General features: G+C 52.2%; 1 protein-coding gene across 3 annotated transcripts in view; it reads left to right on the forward strand.

Annotated features, from left to right (window-relative positions):
• The first annotated feature begins 2,395 nt into the window (after nt 1-2,395).
• POLA2 (DNA polymerase alpha 2, accessory subunit) overlaps nt 2,396-22,087 on the forward strand; it is a 39,457-nt gene continuing 19,765 nt past the window's right edge. For 2 of the 3 annotated variants that reach the window (XM_039911354.1, XM_039911355.1), the window contains exons 1-6: nt 2,396-2,621; nt 6,847-6,971; nt 7,748-7,842; nt 8,010-8,067; nt 14,037-14,143; nt 19,628-19,821. In XM_039911354.1, the coding sequence (XP_039767288.1) occupies nt 2,411-2,621; nt 6,847-6,971; nt 7,748-7,842; nt 8,010-8,067; nt 14,037-14,143; nt 19,628-19,821 (790 nt within the window). In that variant the 5' untranslated portion in view covers nt 2,396-2,410. The other variant, XM_029061095.2, reaches the window with a different exon arrangement.

Consider the following 22,087-nt stretch of genomic DNA (forward strand, 5'->3'; position numbering starts at 1 on the left):
TGGGATTCAGAAGGTCAAGGGTTCTGATCCTGGCTCTGCCACTTGTCTGCTGGCCAAGTCATTTCACTTCCCTGTGCCTCAGTTCCCCCATCTGTAAAATGGGGAATGAGACTGTGAGCCCCACGTGGGACAGGGACCCTATCCAACCAGATTTGTTTGTTTCCAACCCAGAGCTTAGTACAGTGCCTGGCACATCGTAAATGCTTAACAAACACCACAATTATTATTATGGGGGAACTGAGGCAACAAAATTGAAGTGACTTCCCTAAGGTTAAACAGCAAACGAGTGGTTGAGTTGAAGCAACATGGTTTAGTGGAAAGAGCCCGGGCTTGGGAGTCAGAGGTTGTGGGTTCTAATCCTGACTCTACTGCTTATCAGCTTGTGACTTTGGGCAAGTCCCTTCACTTCTCTGTGCCTCAGTTACCTCATCTGTAAAAATGGGGATTAAGACTGTGAGCTCCACGTGGGACAACCTGTAGAGAAGCAGTGTGGCTTAGTGGAAAGAGCACGGGCTTGGGAATCAGAGGTCATGAGTTCTTATCCTGGCTCTGATGCTTCTCTGCTGTGTGACCTTGGGCAAGTCAATTAACTTCTCTGGGCCTCGGTTGCCCCATCCGTAAAATGGGATGAAGACTGTGAGCCCTTCATGGGACAACCTGATTACCCTCTATCTACCCCAGTGCTTAATACAGTGCTAGGCACAGAGTGAGCGCTTAACAAATACCAACATTATTGTTATCTTGTATCTACCCTAGCACTTAGAACGATGTTTGGCACACACTAAGCGTAAACCAGTGCCATCATTATTTTCTATTCATTCATTCAGTCGTATTTGTTGAGCGCTCACTGTGTGCAGAGCATTGTACTAAGCACTTGGAATGTACAATTCGGCAACAGAGACAATCCCTGCCCAACAACGGGCTCACAGTCTAAAAGGGGGAGACAGACAGCAAAACGGAACAAGTAGTCAGGCATCAATACCATCAAGATAAATAGAATCATAGATATATTCATTCATTCAATAGTATTTATTGAGCGCTTACTATGTGCAGAGCACTGTACTAAGCGCTTGGGATGAACAAGTCGGAAACAGATAGAGACAGTCTCTGCCGTTTGACGGGCTTACAGTCTAATCGGGGGAGACGGACAGACAAGAACAATGGCAATAAATAGAGTCAAGGGATATATACCTTCCCTCAGCGCTTAGAACAGTGCTTTGCACATAGTAAGCACTTAACAAATGCCATCATTATTATTAACACATCATTAATAAAATAGAGTAATCAGTAATATATTCAAATTTGCACAAGTGCTGTGGGGAGGGGAAGGCGGTAGAGCAGACTGTGAACCCATTGTTGGGTAGGGATTGTCTCTATTTGAGGCCAAATTGTACTTTCCAAGCGCTTAGTCTAGAAGCAGCGTGGCTCAGTGGAAAGAGCACGGGCTTTGGAGTCAGGGCTCATGAGTTCAAATCCCAGCTCTGCCACTTGTCAGCTGTGTGACTGTGGGCAAGTCACTTCACTTCTCTGGGCCTCAGTTCCCTCATCTGTAAAATGGGGATTAAGACCGGGAGCCCCTCGTGGGACAACCTGATTCCCGTGTCTACCCCAGCGCTTAGAATGGTGCTCGGCACATAGTAAGCACTAACAAATACCAACATTATTATCATTATTGCTCTGCAGACAGTAAGCACTCAATAAATATGACTGAATGAATGAGTGAAGGACTGGAAGGCAGCTTTCTGCTCTCCCAAGCTCCCCCAGGCCATTCTGAAGCAGCGTGGCTCAGTGGCAAGAGCCCGGGCTTGAGAGTCAGAGGTCATAGGTTCTAATCCCGACTTGTCAGCTGTGTGACCTTGGGCAAGTCACTTCACTTCTCTGGGCCTCAGTTCCCTCATCTGTAAAATGGGGATGAAGACTGGGAGCCCCACGTGGGACAGCTTGATGACCTTGTATCCCCCCAGCGATTAGAACAGTGCTTGGCAAGTGGTAAGCGCTTAACAAATGCCATCATTTTTTAATTATTATTAATCTGTTCCTTCCAGAACCTCCGCCCTCCTCCTGAGGAAAAGCTGCCCTAGCCGGTGGACGTTTGTGCGCATGCGCGGGAGCAGGGGAGAAGAGTGTACTGCGCACGCGCGCCCTGTCTTTTGGCCGGCTCCCCCCCACCCCCCCGGCCACTTTTCCTCAGTGGAGAGGGGTCTTGCCGCTCTGGCCGGTGGATGTTTGTGCGCACGCGCGTAAGGGGGGGGGAGGAGGGAGAGAAAAAAATGGGTGCACTGCGCATGCGCGTCCTGGCTTTTGGCCCGTTCCCCACCCCTCCTTTCCTCAGTCGGGGGGAGGGTCTTCCCACCCCTGCAGGCGGACGTTTGTGCGCACGCGCGGAAGAGGCGGAGGGGCCGCCCTGCGCATGCGCACCCTCGCTTTTGGCGGTTCCCCCTCTCCTCCTTCCCTCGGTGGGGGGGTGGTCTTCCCGCCCTGGCCGGCGGGCGTTTGTGCGCACGCGCGGGAGAGGCGAGGGAGCGGCCGTGCGCATGCGCGCCGGGGCTTTTGGCGGGTTTTTCTTGCCCCTCTCTGGCCTCCTTCCCTCAGTGAGGCGTCGGGTCGGCGCCGCTTCTCAGGTGGGGGCTGTCTCGCCGTCCCTTGGCGTCAGGTCTCTTTCCCCGGTGCCCCGACCCTCCCTTTTTATTCGGGGGTCGCTCAGGGGAGACGGGCCTCGCTTGTCTGGGGGCCTCCTCAGCGCGTGAAGCCCCTTCGTCCCCTTGTGGGGAGGGAAAAGCGGGGGCGGGGAGCCCCTCTTCTCAGGGTCGCCATGGCGGTGTCTGCCGAGCGCCTGGCCCAGGAGCTGAGGGAGTTTGGCCTCGAGTTCGAGGAGGAGGAGGAGGCCGTGTCCGAGAAATGTGAGTCTGTCGCTCCTCCCCCCCAAAAATTACACTAATAATAATAATATTGCATTTGTTAAGCTCTTACTATGTACAGAGCACCGTTCTAAGCGCTGGGGGAGAGACAGGGTCATCAGGTGGTCCCACGGGAGGCTCACAGTTAATCCCCATTTTCCAGATGAGGGAACTGAGGCCCAGAGAAGTGAAGTGACTCGCCCACAGTCACCCAGCTGACAAGGGGCAGAGCCGGGAGTTGAACCCATCACCTCTGACTCCCAAGCCCGGGCTCTTTCCACTGAGCCACGCTGCTTGCTTCGTCGGTCGTGTTGGTGGAGTCCTCACTGTGTGCAGGGCACTGGACTGAGCGCTTGGGAGAGGCCCGGCCACTTTACCGACTGGGTGACGGTGGGCGGCTTCTCTGGGCCTCAGTGACCTCATCTGGAAAATGGGGATGAAGACTGTGGGACAGCCTCATCACCTGGTAGTAATAAGGATGTTGGTATTTGTTAAGCGCTTACTATGTGCCAAGCACTGTTCTAGGCGCTGGGGGAGGTGAAGCAGCGCGGCTCAGTGGAAAGAGCCCAGGCTTAATAATGTTGGTATTTGTTAAGCGCTTACTCTGTGCCGAGCACTGTTCTAAGCGCTGGGGTAGACATGGGAATCAGGATGTCCCACGTGGGGCTCACAGTCTTCATCCCCATTTTACAGATGAGGGAACTGAGGCCCAGAGAAGTGAAGTGACTTGCCCACAGTCACACAGCTGACAAGTGCCAGAGCTGGGGTTCAAACTCATGACCTCTGACTCCAAAGCCCGTGCTCTTTCCACTGAGCCACGCTGCTTCTCTAAGCAGCAACGAAGCAAGCAGCGTGGCTCAGTGGAAAGAGCCCGGGCTTGGGAGTCAGAGGTGATGGGTTCCACTCCCGGCTCTGCCCCATGTCAGCTGGGTGACTGTGGGCTTGGGAGTCGGAGGTCATGGGTTCAAATCCCAGCTCCACCTCCTGTCAGCTGGGTGACTGTGGGCAAGTCACTTACCTTCTCTGTGCCTCAGTTCCCTCATCTGTAAAATGGGGATTAAGACGGAGCGCTTCACGTGGGACAATCTGATGACCCTGTATCTCCCCCAGCGCTTAGAACAGTGCTCTGCACAGAGTAAGCGCGTAACAAATACCAACTTCTCAGTGCCTCAGTTACCTCATCTGTAAAATGGGGATGAAGACGGTGAGCCTCATGTGAGACAATCTGATTACCCCGTATCTACCCCAGCACTTAGAACAGTGCTCTGCACGTAGTAGGCGCTTAATAAATACCAACGTTATTATACCAGATCATCAGGTTGTACCAGGTAGGGCTCACCGTCTTCATCCCCTTTGTCCAGATGAGGTCACTGAGGCCCAGAGAAGTGACTTGCCCAAGGTCACCCAGCTGACAGGTGGTAGAGCCGGAATTCGAACCCATGACCTCTGACTCCCAAACCTTGGCTATTTCCACTGAGCCACGCTGCTTCTTGTATCTACCCCATTGCTTAGAACAGTGCTTGGCCCATATTAAATGCTTAACAATAATAATAATAATAATAATGGCATTTGTCAATAATAAATAATGTTGGTATTTGCTAAGTGCTTACTATGTGCAGAGCACTGTTCTAAGCGCTGGGGGGGGGGATGTCCACGTGGGCCTCCCAATCTTCATCCCCATTTTACAGATGAGGGAACTGAGGCCCAGAAAAGTGAAGTGACTTGCCCAGTCACCCAGCTGACAAGTGGCAGAGCCGGGATTAGAACCCATGACCTCTGACTCCCAAGCCCGAGCTCATTCCACTGAGCCGCGCTTACTCTGTTCAAAGCACTGTTCTAAGCGCTGAAGAGGATAAGGGATGATCATCTTGTCCCACGTGGGGCTCATAATCTCAATCCCCATTTTACAGATGAAGTAACTGAGGCACAGAGAAGTGAAGTGACTTGCCCAGGGTCACACAACTGACAGGTGGCGGAGCCGGGATTTGAACCCATGACGTCTGACTCCCAAGCCTGGGCTCTTTCCACTGAGCCATGCTGCTTAATAAATACCATCTTATTATTACAGGTCAACAGAGTTGGTTGACACGTTCCCCACCCGCAGTTGTGTTTACAGTCTAGAAAGGGAGGTAAACATTAAAAGGAATTATGGATATTACTGATAATTATGGTGTAAGTGCTTATTCTGCGCCAAGCACTGTTCAAAGCACTGGGGTAGATCCAAGATAATCAGGTTGAACACTGTCGGCCCCACATGGGTCACTCTAGTCAAAGTAAAGGAAGGGGGGTTTAAATCACCATTTTGCAGATGAGGAAATGGAGGCACAGAGGAGTTGAGGCACTTGGACAAGGTCACACAGGAAAGTGGTAGACCTGGGATTAGAACCCAGGGCCTCTGATTCATTCAATAGTATTCATTGAGTGCTTACTATGTGCAGAGCACTGTACTAAGCGCTTGAAATGGACAAATCGGCAACAGATAGAGACGGTCCCTGCCCTTTGACGGGCTTACAGTCTAATCCGGGGAGACAGACAGACAAGAACAATGGCAATAAATAGAGTCGAGGGGAAGAACATCTCATTAAAACAATAGCAAATAAATAGAATCAGGGTGATGTACATCTCATTAACAAAAGAAATAGGGTAATGAAGATATATACAGTTGAGGGTCGAATACAGTGCTGAAGGGATGGGATGGGAGAGGGGGAGGAGCAGAGGGAAAGTGGGGAGAAGAGGGTTTAGCTGCGGTAAGGTGAAGGGGCGGGTAGAGGGAGCAGAGGGAAAAGGGGAGCTCAGTCTGGGAAGGCCTCTTGGAGGAGGTGAGATTTTTCTGATTCTCAGGCCTGTGCTCTTTCCACTGGGCCATGCTGTTTTTCTTGGTCAGTCAGTTGTACTTATTGAGCACTTATTGTGTGCAGAGCACTGTACTGAGCACTGGGGAGAGTATACTACAGCATTAAACAGGTGCATTCCCTGGCCACACCGAGTTCATACACATATGCACATAAGCACTGTGGGCTGAGAGTGGGGTGAAAAACGGTTGATCCTAGTGCAAGGGAGACGTAGAAGGGATTGGGAGTATTAAGCGCTTACTACATGCTAAGCGCTGGGGTAGATACAAGGTAACCGTATTGGGCACAATCCCTGTCATATGTCAGGCTCCTAATTTAAGAGGGAAGGAGAGCAAGTATTTAATCCCCATTTTAACAATGAGGAGTCTCAGACCCAGAGAAGTCAAGTGACTTTGTCCCAGTTCCCACAGCAGGCCAGTGGTGGAGCAGGATTAGAACCTGGGGCTGCTGGCTACCAGGTCTGCGCTCTTTGCACTAGGCCACAGTGCTTCCCTTCTCTCCCTTACGCTGGTTAAACCCCAGGATGGGTGTGGGGGAATACAGAATGGCACCTCCACTTAAGAAGAGGAAATACAATGGAGTAAGAGAGCTTTGAAATCCTAGGTAGGTGGGACCAAGAATAAAAGGTGCTCAGTTAATACTGTTGATGATTTTGTAAGCTTGGTGAGAGCAGGGATAATGCCTACTAACTATTTGAACAATAGTATTTATTGAGTGCTTATTGTGTGCAGAGCACCCTACTAAGCACTTCAGAGAGTGCAAAAAGGTGCAGTTGGTAGGCATGTTCCCTGACCACTAAGAGCTTATACTCTGGAGGGGGAGACAGACATTATTATACCAACATTATTATTATTATAAATAAATTAGAGATAAGAACATAAATGCTGTGGGGCTGAGGGTGGGGTGAAGTATTGCCATTGTTCTTGTCTGTCTCCCCCGATTAGACTGTAAGCCCATCAAGGGGCAGGGACTGTCTCTATCTGTTGCCGATTTGTACATTCCAAGCGCTTAGTACAGTGCTCTGCACATAGTAAGCGCTCAATAAATACTATTGAATGAGTGAAGAGCGGATCGATGTTTTCTTTGCATCTCTGCAGTGGTGGAGTTGTGTCTCATGCACCGGATGAAGGACGACGAACTGGCTAGAGAGCTCATAGCCTACACAACGAACAAAAGAGAAGCGCGCATCACCCTGGAGCTCCTGAATGTCTTTGAGCATGACGTAAGGACCAGAGTTAAGATAACTACCTTTATCAAACTTATCCTGCCAGATTCATGATCAGCAGATGAGACACGATCCCTGTACCCCGAGGAGCTCTCCCTATATGCGGTAGGGAGACTAGGGTGCTTATACTGATGGAGGAAACTGAGGCCTCCGAAAGGTTAAGTGGCAGGCCCAAGTTCCTACAGTCTCCCGATTGCCATTCACATACGCCGTCCAGTGAGCCATCCCGCCTCCGCCGATTTCTACCATCTCTAGGGAAGAGACTGAAGCAGCCCATGAGAATAACCTTCCTAGACTAAGCCCCCCTTTTCCTCTGCTCCTCCTCCCGTCCCCATTGCCCCGACTCCCTCCCTTTGCTCTACTCCCCCCACAGAACTTGTGTATATGTGTATGTATTTATAATTCAATTTGTTTATATTAATGATTTTTATGTGCCTATAATTCTGTTTACTTATATTGATGCTATTGATGCCTGTTTACTTGTTTTGATGCCTGTCCCCTTCTAGACTGTGAGCCAGTTGTGGACAGGGATTGTCTCTATTTGTTGCTGAAATTGTACTTTCCAAGCGCTTAGTACAGTGCTCTGCCTACAAGCGCTCAGTAAATACGATTGAATGAATGACTAACGGGCCCTTTTTCAGTCAGTCGTATTTATTGAGCACCTACTGTGTGCAGAGCACTGTACTAAGCACTTGGGAAAGCTCAGTAGAACAACATAACGGACACATTCCAGAGTCGGTATGGCCCGTTCACCCTCTCCCCTCACTCTTTAGCTGGCGAACAGGAGGACGAGCATGGCCCGTCAGAGCGCGGCCAAGAGAGGAGGCGGTCACGCCGGGCCCAGAGACATCACTTCCATCCAGGAACTGTATCCTTTTCCACCAGTGGAGAACCTTCTGAGTCCGCGGCCCAACGATGGCCGGTGGTCCCGGTCGGTCCGCCTCCGCCGGGAGCGACAGCTGCCCTGGGCTTCTGGTCGTAACTTGTTTTCCACGGGAGGGTGGTTGCTTTGTTTTCCCTGACTGGCATCTCTAGAATCGAAGAAGAGGCTGAAGTGGAAGACCTATTGGATTCCTACACGTCCTCTTCCAAGGTAAGCAAGCCCAACCCCGAAAGGTGGGTTTTGTGGGTTTATTTTTCCTTCTTAAATGAGGAGGTCCATGAAATGCGAGGCCCTAGTGTCTCATAGACGACCTTCGAGGAAGCGGGATGGCAGAACTCCTGAGGTGAAGCCAGAAAATCTACCTGGAGAGATATGGAGGAGAGACAGACATTTTTATATTTATTCAAATGTCTGTCTCCCCCTCTAGACTGTAAGCTCTTTTGAGGACAGGGAATGTGTCTATTGTATTGTAATAATAATAATAATGATGTTGATATTTGTTAAGCGCTGGGGTGGATACAGGGTAATCGGGTTGTCCCACTTGAAACTCACAGTCTTAATCCCCATTTGACAGATGAGGGAACTGAGGCACTGAGAAGTGAAGTGACTTGCCCAAAGCAAGCCGGGATTAGAACCCATGACCCCGACTCCCAAGCCCGTGCTCTTTCCCCTGGACCATGATTGTACTCTCCCAAGCTTAGTACAGTGCTGTGCACATAGTAAGATCTCAGTAAATATGATTGGATGATTGACTGACCCCTATTTGTAACTGAGGAAGGCAGAGCGGGGAGCCCAGAGTGGGTGGATGTCTTTCATCAATCTGCAGTTGTTATTCAACACCTACTGTGTTCTGTAGCAAGTGCTTGGGAGAATGCAACAAAATGAGACGGTGTGGTCCTCGAGCGGCGTTTTAAAGGCGAGCTTGGGGAGCAGACATAAATCTACAGAGAGGGGAGAGGAAAAATAGATAGGCAAAGGAACAAGGACTTAAATAGTTGGGCATGTGAGCGAATGGATGCCTGTGTAAGTGTCGTGTAAATTGGCACAGGAGTGCTAAAGTTGTAGTTCAAAACCCCTTCATCTTCGAAAGTTCTTTGAAATCAGGACTCCTCATCTTCCCTCCCAAACCCCGACAGCCCCGTGACTGTCCTCTCGCCGTAGACACCACCATCCTCCCGCCTCACAAGCCTACATAACTTTGACGCTACCCAAGACTCACCTCTTTCAACCCACACATTCGATCTGTCATGAAATCCAGAAAGTTCTACCTTCGCCACATCTTTAGAATCCACCCTTTTCTCTGACCTGACTGCTATTACACCGATCCAAGCACTCATCATTTCCCACCTTGACTCCTGCATCCACCACCTCGCTGACCTCCCCGCCTCCTGTCTCGCCCCACTCCAGCCTATACATCTCTCTGCTGCCTGGGTCGTTTTCCTACAGAAACGTTCAGTCCATGTTTCCCCTCAAATGCCTCCTTTCCATCGGCTTTAGGGCATTTAATCGACTCGCTCCCTCCTGGCTTACCACAACCAATCCGCACACTTCGCAGCTCTAGTGCTGACTTATTGTACCTCGAGCTCCTCTTTCTCACCGTCGATCCATTGTTGACATCCTCCCTCTGACCTAGAACCTTTATATCCTTTATATCCGGCAGCCCACCGCTCTCCCCACCTTCAAAACAATTCTAAAATCCCATCTCCTCCAAGAGGCCTTCTCTGACTAAGCCCACATTTCCTGTTCCCACCCTCCCCTGTGCATTTGACTGTGGACTCCTTAAGCACTTCGATGCCCACCCGACCACTTACGTATGTATATCCTTTATACTCTACTACTTCCAGTCTGTGTACTTTATTTTAATGCCTGCCTCCCCCTGTAGACCGTAAACCCCTAGCAAAAAGGATCGTGCCCACCAACTCTGTCGTATTGTACTTCCCCAAGCGCTTAGTACAGTGTTCTGTAAGTAGTAAGTGCTCAACAGATACCACCGATTAATTGATTGAATGGAGCGGGAGACTTAGAAGTGGCGTGGCTTCGTGGCAAGAGCCCGGGCTCGGGAGTCAGAGGTCGAGGGTTCTAATCCCGGCTCCACCATTTGTCGACTGTGTGACTTTGGGCAAGTCATTTCACTTTCCTGTGCCTCAGTTACCATATCTATAAAATGGGGATTAAGACTGTGAACCCCACGTGGGACAACCTGATTATCTTTTATTTACCCCAGCATTTAGAACAGAGCTTGACGCTTAGTAAGCGCTTAACAAATACCATTATTATTATTAATCCCACATCCACGACTTGTCTGCTGTGTGCCCTGGGGCAAGACACTTCACTTGTCTATGCCTGCTACCTCATCTGTACAATGTTATTGAAGTCTGTGGGCCCTGTGTGGGGCAAGGACTGGGCCCGACCTGTTGGTCTTGTATCTACTCCAGTACTAGTACAGTGCCTGGCACAGAGTAAGGGCTTAACTAGTACTCTGGAAGTGATTGGTGTGTAAATCCAGGTGTAAGAAGTGCCTGTGTAAATTAGTAGTGCAAACTGTCCCCCCTTCTCCCCACCTTTTTAAAAAATTGGTATCTGTTAAGTGCTTACTACTTGAGAAGCAGCGTGGCTTAGTGGAAAGAGCACGGGCTTGGAAGTCAGAGGTCATGGGTTCGAATCCCTGCTCTGCCACTCGTCAGCTGTGTGACTGTGGGCAAGTCACTTAACTTCTCTGGGCCTCAGTTACCTCATCTGTAAAATGGCAATGAAGACTGTGAGCCTCACGTAGGACAACCTGATGACCCTCTATCTCCCCCAGCGCTTAGAACAGTGCTCTGCACATAGCGCTTAACAAATGCCAACATTATTATTATTATTATGTGCCAGGCACTGTAATGATAATAATGGTGGTATTTAAGTGCTTACTATGTGCAAAGTACTGTTCTAAGCACTGGGGGGGATGCAAGGTGATCAGGTTGTCCCACGTGGGGCTCACAGTTTTAATCCCCATTTTATAGATGAGGGAACTGAGGCCCAGAGAAGTGAAGTGACAGCCGGCAAGCGGCGGGGCTGGGATTAGAACCCATGACCTCCCAAGCCCGGGCTCTTTCCCCTGAGCCACGCTGCTTCTCTGACTGTACTAAGTGATGAAGTAGATCCAAGTCAATCGGGTTGGACGCAGTCCCTGTCCCACGTGGGACTACAGTTTTAATCCCCTTTTTCCAGATGAGGTAACTGAGACCCAGTAAAGTGACTTCCCCAGGGTCCCCCGGCAGACAAGTAGCAGAGCCTGAGTTAGAACCCAGGTCCTTCTGAGCCCCCAGCCCGGGTTCTATCCATTAGGCCACGCTGCTTCCGTAGAACACCTGCTAAAAGCCAGCTGGCATGGGGTAGTTTTGTAGAAAAATAGTTTCCTCTGGGCCCTGGGAGTCTATCTCTTGGAATTTGAGGGGAGGGCAGCATTTTGGGGGGAGAAAGAAAGGCCTCTTCAGTTCTTCCCCCGTCGAGGCCCGGTGCGGGCAGGTCAGCCACTAGAAGGCGCCCTTGCTTGGGCAGCCAGAGCCACCGGGAGTTTCGGGGGGCGCGGGGGGACCCCCGTGACTTTCCCGCCTGCCTGCCAGAAGGAGAGGCCCCGGAACCAAGTCCGGGGGGAGTGTCGGTTGACGCTTGGCTCGCTCTCCGGCCCGGAGGTCGGACGCCTTGCCTGGCAAGTGTCATCGCGTCTTCGGACGTAGCGTGCGGAAAAAATAGATGCGAACAATTAAAGGAGCGGTGACGAGCCCTCCCGCGCCACCGGCAGTCGGATCGTGAGAAGAGGAATTATAATTGTGGTCTTTAAGCGGTTACTGCGAGCCAAGTGTTGTAGTAATCGCCGGATTAGGCTCATTGTGGGCAGGGAACGCTCTGTTATAGTGTACTCTCCCAAGCGCTTAGATAGTGCTCTGCCCACAGTAAGCACTCACTAAATCCCATTCGTCGATTAGGTACGAGTCGATCAGGCCAGGCACCGTCCCTGCCCAAATGGGGCTTAGTAATAATAATAATAATAATGTTGGTATTTGTTAAGTGCTTACTATGTGCAGAGCACTGTTCTAAGCGCTGGGGTAGATATAGGGTAATCAGCTTGTCCCCCGTGAGGCTCACAGTCTTAATCCCCATTTTACGGATGAGGGAACTGAAGCACAGAGAAGTTAAATGACTTGCCCACAGTCACACAGCTGACAGGAGGTGGAGCTGGGATTCGAACCCATGACCTCTGACTCCCAAGCCCGTGCCCTTCCCACTGAGCCACTCTGTACAGTGCTCCGCACGCGGTAAGCGCTCAATAAATATGATTGAATGAATATGGGACTCGCAGTCTGAGTAGGATTCAAATGCAGATTCTCCCTCCTCAGTTTTACTGCTGAGAGAACTGAGGCCCAGAGAAGTGAAGTAGTAATAATAATAATAATGTTGGTATTAAGTGCTTACTATGTGCCAAGCACTGGGGTAGATACAAAGTAATCAGGTTGTCCCACATAGGGCTCACAGTCTTCATCCCCATTTTACAGATAAGGTAACTGAGGCACAGAGAAGTTAAGTGACTTGCCCAAGGTCACGCAGCTGACAAATGGCAGAGCCGTGACTTGCCCAAGGTCATCCAGCAGGCAAGTGGTAGAGCTGAGATTAGAACCCAGGCGCCCTGACTCCCAGGCCTGGGCTCTTTCCACTAGACCGTGCTGCTTCTCAATTATATAATAAGTAAAAGAGTAGGTTCATAGATTGGAGCGATTAAAGTGAAATGAAGCAATTAAACTGATGGGCACAGGGGGGCTGAGTTGCTGGTGTGTGTGATTGTGCACAGGAATGTTCAGGGGAACATGACCAGGAAACTGGGAATTAGAGCAGGTCCCCAGGAGGAGGTGGAGCTTAGGAGGGCTCCGAAAGTGGGCACGGAGGGGCAGAGTTTGGTGGCTTTTCGGGGGGCGGGGGTTCCATACCAGTAGAAGAGTACGAGCCGTGAGCCAGAGGGTTGGGGGGAACCAACGAGGCCTGGCTAGAAGGACGGGGGGAAGAGCGTAGAGTGGGAGCTGGGGTGAAGTTGAGAAGCAGATGGATTAAGTGGGAGACCACTGGTGGAGAATCTTGAACCCGGTGGCCAGGAGTGTTGGTTTGAAGCCAGAAGAAATGGGAGCCGTCGAAGACTTTGGAGGAGGGAAGGTGTCCCGAATGGCATTTTCATCCCATGAAACATGCTACGTGTATGCAGGATGGGCGGGCGAGGGGAAGGGATTGAGGCCAGGAGGCCGGTGAAAGGGCTCTTCCAGGATCCTGGCTAAGTGGCAATGAGGGTTTTGAGCCGGGGTGGTGTCTGAAAGTTGGGAGGAGGAGGGGCAGATCCCGGAAATACCAGAGGAAGAACTGGAAGGATCTAGAGCCCGACCGAAACGGGGCAGTAAATGACAGAGAGGAGTCGAGGGTGCCCCAGAAGTCGAGAGCTTCTGGGCCAGAAAAGATGAGGGTGTTCTTCTGTGTGTCCCAAGCTCCTGGGCCGGGCTCTTCCCGTGGGGTGCTCGGTCTGTCCTGCTGATGGTGACCATTGCAGGGTCATCGGGAAGCCGTGCGACCTTGGGGGGGGGGTAGAGCCCGGGCCTGGAAGTCAGAGGCCCTGGGTTCTAATCCTATCTCCATTATTTATCTGCTGGGTGACCTTTGGGCCAGTCACTTCTGTGGGCCTCCGGTCCCTCGTCTGTAAAATGGGGATTCAGTACCTGTTCTCTCGCCTGCTTAGACTGGGAACCCCAGGTGGGGCAGGAACTCTGTCCAACCTGAGAATCTGGAATTACGCCACCACTTAGTACAGCCTGTGGCACATAGTAAGTGCTTGATAAATGCCACAATCAATGAATCAGTGGTATTTATTGAGCGCTTACTATGTGCAGAGGACCGTACTAAGCAGTTGGGAGAGTACAGTACAGTAGAGTTGGTAGGCACATTCCCTGCCCACAACGAGCTCACAGTCTAGAGGGGGACACAAGGCATTAATATCTATAAATTACAGATATGGATATAAATCTGTTAATTATTGTTCATGATCCTCCGAATTCCTTTACTCCCTCCCGCCGTCCTCCTCTTCCCCCAACCCAGAAGTTGGGTAGGGAACTTCGCCCGTTGGCATCAAACTGACCGAGACCTCGTCCCGGTTTTGTCTCCAGAGCTCCCAAAAGCGAACCATCACCACGCCAGAAACACCACGGTCGAAAAGGATCGTGTCGACCCGAAGCCCTCACCTGCTCTTCTCTCCCACCAGCTTCTCCCCAAGGTAGGGACCCACGCGAATCTGGCCTCGAGGGCCAACGTGAGGTATTTAAGCCGCTCCCTCCGTCACCCCCATCCCTGCTCCTCGACCCTCATCTGCTGTATGCTCTGTAAGCGCTCAATAAATACGCTTGAATGGTCTCCCAAGCGCGTAGTTCAGCGCTGGACAAACAGTACGCGCTCGGTCAATCCCACTGATCGATGAAGGCGTCCCCGAGCAGAGCCGTTAGCGGATCAGACCGGGCTGATTCATTTCTATTAATGTCTGTCTCCCCCTCTAGACTGTAAGGTTGTTGTGGGCAGGGAACGCGTCTACCAAGTCCGTTTATACCGTACTCTTCCAAGCACTGAGTAGAGCGCCCCGCACACGGTAAGCACCCAATCAATACGATCGGTGGATCGATTAAGGGGTCCCCAGCGGGGTCACTATTGGATCGGACCAAAGGGCACCGGGCTCCGAATCCCCCTTGGAGGGAGCCTGATTCCCCTCCCCCAGGGAAGGGCCCACTGCAGAACTCGGACCTGTAATTGAGGAAATACAGTTTCCACCCACGTCTCAAGGGCTCATTTCCTCGTTAAAGAAGTCTCGGCTGTGTGCCGGGATGACCCTCAAGGCCGGTTTCAGCACTCACCAGACCTCTCAAGAACGGAGAAAACGATGCCCCGAGCTTCGTCTCTTCCCGGAACGTCCACAGCCCTCAGTCCTGGCTGCCCCCTCTGGCCAGGAAAGGCCCAGTGCACTCCCCCTCCCCCCTCGCCACCCACCCAGCTTCCGGAAATCCGGACTGCCGTCGGGGTGTTGTCGCCCCTGAGATTCCCCAGACTCCCCCCGTCGTGAGCCCTTCCTCTTCCTACTCCGCTGTCGGCTCCCAACACGTCCTCGGCCGCTTGGGGGGAGGTGGGTCCGGGAAGCTCCTCGGACTCGGCCGTGTCATCCTACCTCCCGTGAGTCAGCCTGGTTAAACTAAACACTAGGGAGGAATCGAGGCCCATTAAAGGAGCCTCTTGTAAACGGGCCTCCCTGCCTCCCCTCCCCCCGGGAGCGAGGTACTGCAAGACCCCGCCGCTAGATCTGTGCTCAGTCAGCTCATCGTATTTACTGAGCGCGTACTGTGTGCGGAACACTGTACTAAGTCCTGGGGAGAGAGCAGTAAAACGGTAAACAGATGCATTCCCTGCCCACAATGAGCTAGAGATGCTGAGCTGTAAAAAAAAAAAAAAAAAAAAAAGCCCCACCCACGGCCATCCCTGCCCACGTTCTTGGCCTGGCCCCTGGCGGCCGGGGACTGCCCATCTGGGAGAGATGGACTTTACGGTTATAGCTTTGGGGATGACCGTTCATTCATTCATTGTCGAATTTATTGAGCGCTTACTGTATGCAGAGCACTGTACTGAGCGCTTGGGCGAGGACAGTAGAAAAATAAACAGACGCATTCCCTGCCCGCAACGAGCTTACAGTGGCCACTCATCCGTCCTCCCGGGTCCCGGCAGACTTAATTTTTTTATGGTATTTGTTAAGCGCTTCCTATGTGCCTGGCACTGTACTAGGCACTGGGGTGGATATAAGGTAAGGACACCGTCCGTGTCCCACGTGGGGCTCCCCATTTGACAGAAGAGGGAACCGGGGCCCAGAGAAGTGAAGCGACTCGCCCAAGGTCGCACAGCAGGCAAGCGGCGAAATCAGGATTAGAACCCAGGGACTTAATTTTCAGTGATTTCTCTTTGTCTCTGTAGAGGTCCCTCCCTGAGCGAGTTGGACACAATCTTCCAAAATGACAAGAACCTGTTTTTTGAGGTCTCCTTGATGGGCAGGCGTGAGCCCTGGAAGGGAGTTGATGGCCTCATCCACCCCACCTTAATGACCCTTTCCTGCTCCTCCCTGCTCCTCCTCCACCCTTCATCCTCTGTGGTTTTGCCACCGCAACAGGTGGAGAGATGGGGCCGAGCCCAGATCTCCCCGACCCGAAGGGCATGCCCTAGAAGCGAGAGAAACTCTGCATGGAGGACTGGTTTACCTCTAAAACCCCAAGAGAATCGGTTTGTTGCATCGGCGTAGGCAGTGGTGTGTGAAATGGCCCCCCAACTGATGTTCTGAAGCTTTTGCGCTCACCCGAAATACTTAATCTTTGGGAGTGGGGGTCCTCTGGGGCACTTTGGGAGGGGCCCGAGCTTCTTTCCGAGTTAAACCCTGGCAGGATGTGGAAGGATTGCGTTTAAGGGTGCGGGAGACTCGGAAGCAGAGCTGGGCCTGGAGAGAGGGGAGCAGGCCTGATCGCTCACGTTCTCCTTCGTCCGAGCTCACAGATGAGAGGCAGAACGGCCTAGTGGGTAGAGCCCGGCCTGGAAGCCAGAAGGACCTTAGTTCTGATCTGGGCTTCGCCAGCTGTCTGCTGTGTGAGCTTGGGCAAGTCGTTTAACTTCTCCGGGCTTCAGTTCCGTCATCTGTAAAATGGGGATTAAGACCGTGAGCCGCACGTGGGACAGGGACTGTGTCCAACTCCATTGGCTTGCATCTACCCTAGTGCTTAGTACGGTGCCTGGCACATAACAAGCGCTTAACAAATAGCATTTTTTTAAAAAAAGATGATGAAGTCTTAATTCTAATCACGGCTTCGCCTCTTGTGTGCTGGGTGACCTCGGGCAAGTCGCTTCCCTTCTCTGTGCTTCTGTTGCCTCATCTGTAAAATGGAGATTAATAATAATTTTAGTATTAAACGCTTAACTGTGTGCCACTGGGGTGGGTATAAGCAGATAGGGTCGGACACAGTCCCGGACCCTATCCCACATGGGGCTCACAGTCTCCCCGTTTTACAGATGAGGTCACTGAGGCCCAGAGAAGTGAAGCGACTGGCCCAGAGTCACACAGCAGACGAGGGGCAGAGCTGGGATCAGAACCCATGACCTTCTAACTCCCAGGCCAGTGCTCTGTCCACGCCGCCGCGCATATGAGCCCTATGCGGAATAGGGACCGCGTCCAACCCGATTAGCTTGTAACCCCCCCCCCCCAGCGTTTAGTGCGGTCCCGGACACATAGTGAGGACTTAACAGACGCCGTTAAAAAAGAAAAAAGTCGTGGTGGAGATCTGCCTGACTTCTGCTTAGGGTTTGGACTTGGAACTGTGGTCATCCCAGAGGGGGGGGAAACTCAGAGGGAGGACCTCGGCTGGATTTGTGAAGAAACTCAAAGAGGCTCCTCTCATAAAGTCATAGTTATTCCTCTGCGGGCTCAAGCAACCGCTAACATTTATTGAGCGCTTTCTGTGGGTTGAGCACTGAACCAGGCGCTTGGGAACCTACCAGAGAACCTGAAGACACGATCCCTGTCCTCAAGGAGAAGAGGGAGAGGAGCCGTGACTGGAACTTTGGGAAGGGGGAGAGAGTTCCTGATAGGGAGGATGTGAGCAAGAGGTCAGGAGTCGGGGAGACCAGGACGAGGCACGCTGGGTTAGCTTGAGAGGAACCAAGGCGGCGAGCTGGGGTGTGGTGGGAAAAGAGAGTGGATAAGTAGTCCTCTAGACTTGTTTCGATCGGGGACGTTCTGCTAATTCTGTTGTATTACACTCTCCCAAGCGTTTAGTACAGTGTGCTGCACATAGTAAGTGCTCAATAACTACAGTGGATTGACTGACCGTTAGGTTGGAGTGCTTTAAAGCCGGGGTTCGTGTATCCACGCTCTCCTAGCTCCTCTAGATAATCTCCACCCTCCCGTGTGCAGAGTGGCTCAGAGAAGCAGCGTGGCTCAGTGGAAAGAGCCCCGGCTTGGGAGTCAGAGGTCATGGGTTCGTATCCCGGCTCGGCCACTTGTCAGCTGTGGGACTGTGGGCAAGTCACTTAACTTCTCTGTGCCTCAGTTATCTCATCTGTAAAATGGGGGTGAAGACTGTGAGCCCCACGTGGGACAACCTGATCACCTTGACTCCCGCAGCGCTCAGAACAGTGCTCTGCACATAGTAAGCACTTAACAAATACCAACATTATTATTTCTAATAAAAGAGTGGGTGGGCTTAGGTCCCCAGCAGTCAACCAGTGGTATTTATTGAGTGCTTCCCGTGTGCAGAACACTGTACTAAGCACCTGGAAGAGTACCGCTGGTTAGGAGGGGGCGTGGCCTAGCGCAACGCACCCAGGCTTGGGCATCAGAGGAGGAGCATGGCTCAGTGGAAAGAGCATGGGCTTTGGAGTCAGAGGTCATGAGTTCGAATCCCAGCTTTGCCACTTAGCTGTGTGACCGTGGGCAAGTCGCTTCACTTCTCTGTGCCTCAGTTCCCTCATCTGTAAAATGGGGATTAAGACTGTGAGCCCCACGTGGGACAACCTGATTCCCCTGTGTCTACCCCAGCGCTCAGAACAGTGCTCTGCACATAAGTGCTTAACAAATACCGACATTATTATCAGAGGACGTGGTTTCTAACCCCAGCTTCGCCACGTGCCTGCCGTGTGGCCTTGGGCAGGTCACTTCTTGGTACCTCGGTTTCCTCATCTGTAAAATGGGGATACAGTCCCTGGTCTCCTTCCTACTTAATATTAATAATAATTGGGGTATTTGTTAAGTGCTTACTACGTGCCAGGCACTGGACTAAGCCCTGGGGCGGAAACAAAATATCTGAGGGGGACACAGTTCCTGTCCCACATAGGGCTCATAGTCTTAATTCCCATTTTACAGATGAGGTAACCGATTAACAGAGAAGTGAAGCGACTCTCCCAGAGTGACACAGCAGACAAGTGGTGGAGCCGGGATTAGAACCCAGGTCTTTCTGACTCCAGGCCGTGCTCTGTCCACCGGGCCACACTTGCTTTTCCTGCTTGGACCGTGAGTCCCATGCGGGACAGGGACTGCGTCCGACCCGGTTAACTTGTATCTGCCCAGCACTTCACCCAGCGCTTGACCCGTTGTAAGCGCTTCAAAAATAACGTCCTTATCGTTGCAGCGAGAGAATGGGTACACACGACCCCTGCCCTCAAGGAGTTTACTCCCCACTGGGTTGGTGAACGCTCTAGATTCGGCACCCTTCTAGACTGTCAGCTTGTCGTGGGCAGGGAATGTCTTTTTAATAATAATAGTAATGATGACGATGGCATTTGTTAAGCGCTTACTATGTGCAAAGCACTGTTCTAAGCGCTGGGGAGGATGCAAGGTGATCAGGTTGTCCCACGTGGGGCTCACGGTCTTAATCCCCATTTTACAGATGAGGTAACCGAGGCCCAGAGAAGTGAAGCGACTTGCCCGAAGTCACACAGCTGACAGGCGGCGGATCCGGGATTAGAACCCATAACCACTGACTCCCAAGCCCGGGCTCTTTCCACTGAGCCACGCTGCTTCTCTTTTACCGTTGCACTGTACTGTCCCAAACGCTTAGTACAGTGCTGTGCACATAGAAAGTGCTCAGTAAATACAACTGACCGCTCCCCTTCCCGGATTGATTTGTGGGGTCGGCCCCCCCACCCCCTCCCCCCGGGCATTGAGGTGTGCCTGTCTGTCTCTTCCCAGCGCGACTCCCTCCCAGAAATACAGCTCCAGGAGCAGCCGAGGAGAAGTGGTCACCTCCTTCGGCTCAGCCCAGGGCATGTCTTGGTCTGGGCAAGGCGGAGAGGGAAGCGTCAGCCTGAGCGTCCTGGGCTGTCCGGAGTCGCTCACCGGGACCTACAGATCCATGTTCCAGAAGCCCGTGGATGTCCGAGAAGGTGGGTCCCCGCGCCCTCGGTCTTTGGCGGGAAGCAGCGTGGCCTAGTGGGTAGAACACGGGCCTGGGAGTCCGAAGGACCCCGTTCTGATCCCAGCTCCGCCCTCGTCTACCGCAGTGGGACCTCAGGCGGGACATTTCCCGTCTCTCTGCCTCAGTTTCCCCATCTGTAAAATGGGGGTTAAGACCGTGAGCCCCGTGTAGGACAGGACTGTAACCCACTGGGTTATCCCCTATCTACCTCAGCGCTTAGAACGGTGCTTAACACATTGTAAGCGTTTCCCAAATACTGTTGTCATTATAATGTTAATCATAATAATAATGTTGGTATTTGTTAAGCGCTAACTATGTGCCAAGCACTGTTCTAAGCGCTGGGGTAGGTGCAGGGTAATCAGATCGTCGCACGTGAGGCTCACGGTCTTCATCCCCATTTTACAGATGAGGGAACTGAGGCACCGAGAAGTGAAGTGACTTGCCCAAGGTCACACAGCTGACAGGTGGCAGAGCCGGGATTAGAACCCATGACCTCCGGGAGAACTCCTAAGACCGGGCTCTTTCCACTGAGCCACACAGCTGCCCAGTAGTGGTGGTGTTTGTTAAGCGCTTCCTATATGCAAAGCACCGTTTAAGCACTGGGTGGATACAAGGCGATCAGGTTATCCCACATGGGTCTCCCAGTCTTAATCCCCATTTTACAGATGAGGTAACTGAGGTCCAGAGGAGTGAAGTGACTTGCCCAAAGTCACAGAGCTGGCAAGCGGCGGAGCCGGGATTAGAACCCACGACCTCTGACTCCCAAGCCCGGGTTCTTGACGCTGAGCCATGCTGCTTTTAATTATTAGTCATTTAATTATTCTCATTATTATTATTAGTGACGTGTCTCGGGAGTCTGCCGGCCCCTTAGGGGCCTCGGGGCCACAGACCGTCTGCTGCGCAGATGAAGCGGGGGTGACGTCGGTGGTCCCGGAGTACCTGATATTTATTTATTTTACTTCATTGCTATTGCTCTTGTCTGTCCGTCTCCCCCGATGAGACCGTGAGCCCGTCAGAGGGCAGGGACCGTCTCTGTTACCGATTTGTCCATTCCAAGCGCTTAGTCCAGTGCTCCGCGCATAGTAAGCGCTCAGTAAATACTACTGAATGAATGAATGAATGATATCAGGATTTGGCGGGGCGGGGTGCATTCCGGTATCCCTCTCTAAGAAAGGGTGGGTGTCGGTGACCCGGAGGTTGGGGAGAGCCCCAGCGACCTCGGGACTTGCGAATCCCGGGATCGAGCCCGTGCGCCGGCGCCGTCTAAACTCTCGCCGCACGTGCTCCGGGCCCAAATACGAGAGGTCTCGGAACCGGGGCCAACGGGTTCCTCGGGTTGGAGAGCCTTTCCACGGGCCTTTGGGGAGCAGCCCTCCCCCCTCAAAAAAGAAAATGTGACAAATTCCCTGCCACAGAGACCGACCCTTTCCATTCCCGGTGCCCCGCGGGGGAGTCCCCCGCCTCTCCGAGTTCGGAGGGATTTTCATTGACCTCGCAGGTACCCCCCCCCGGAACTGAGCCTAAAAAATAAGCGAAATAAGTTGCTTTGGGCTCTGAGAGCTTACGGGAAAAGCTAGGGGAGGGGTGTTCCTTTCCCTCGGCTCCCAGAAGGAAGAAGGAAGTCTTCAGGGCCCAGGCCGGAATTTAGCGGGCAAATGGGAGGATTGGGTTTCCCCCAGACTTGGCCCTCTTCCTCTGAGGAGTCAGGCATTTCCTTCTCCATTCATTTATTCAATAGTATTTATTGAGCGCTTACTCTGTGCCGAGCACTGGACTAAGCGCTTGGAATGGACAATTAGGCAACAGATAGAGACGGTCCCTGCCCCATGACGGGCTCACAGTCTAATCGGGGGAGACGGAAGGACAAAAACAAGACAACTTAATCACGATAAATAGAATCAAGGGGATGGACACCTCATTAACCAAATAAATAGGTTAATAAAAATCTATACAAATGAGCAGAGTGCTGAGGGGAGACGGGGAGGAGCAGAGGGAAAGGGGGTTTAGCTGGGGTGGGGGGGAGGGAGAGGGAGCAGAGGGAAAAGGGGAAGCTCAGTCTGGGAAGGCCTCTTGGAGGAGGTGAGAGAGAGTGTGCCTGCCTGAAGACTCCAGTCCGTCAGGGGGATCAATTGAGGGCTGACCGCGTGCAGAGCACTGGACCAAGCGCTCGGGAGAGCGTATGGAGCGATCGAGTCGGTGGACACGAATTGGGGGGTGGCCTCTGATCGGGGAAT

This window comes from Ornithorhynchus anatinus, chromosome 3 (genome assembly GCF_004115215.2).
Source record: "Ornithorhynchus anatinus isolate Pmale09 chromosome 3, mOrnAna1.pri.v4, whole genome shotgun sequence".
NCBI lineage: Eukaryota > Metazoa > Chordata > Mammalia > Monotremata > Ornithorhynchidae > Ornithorhynchus > Ornithorhynchus anatinus.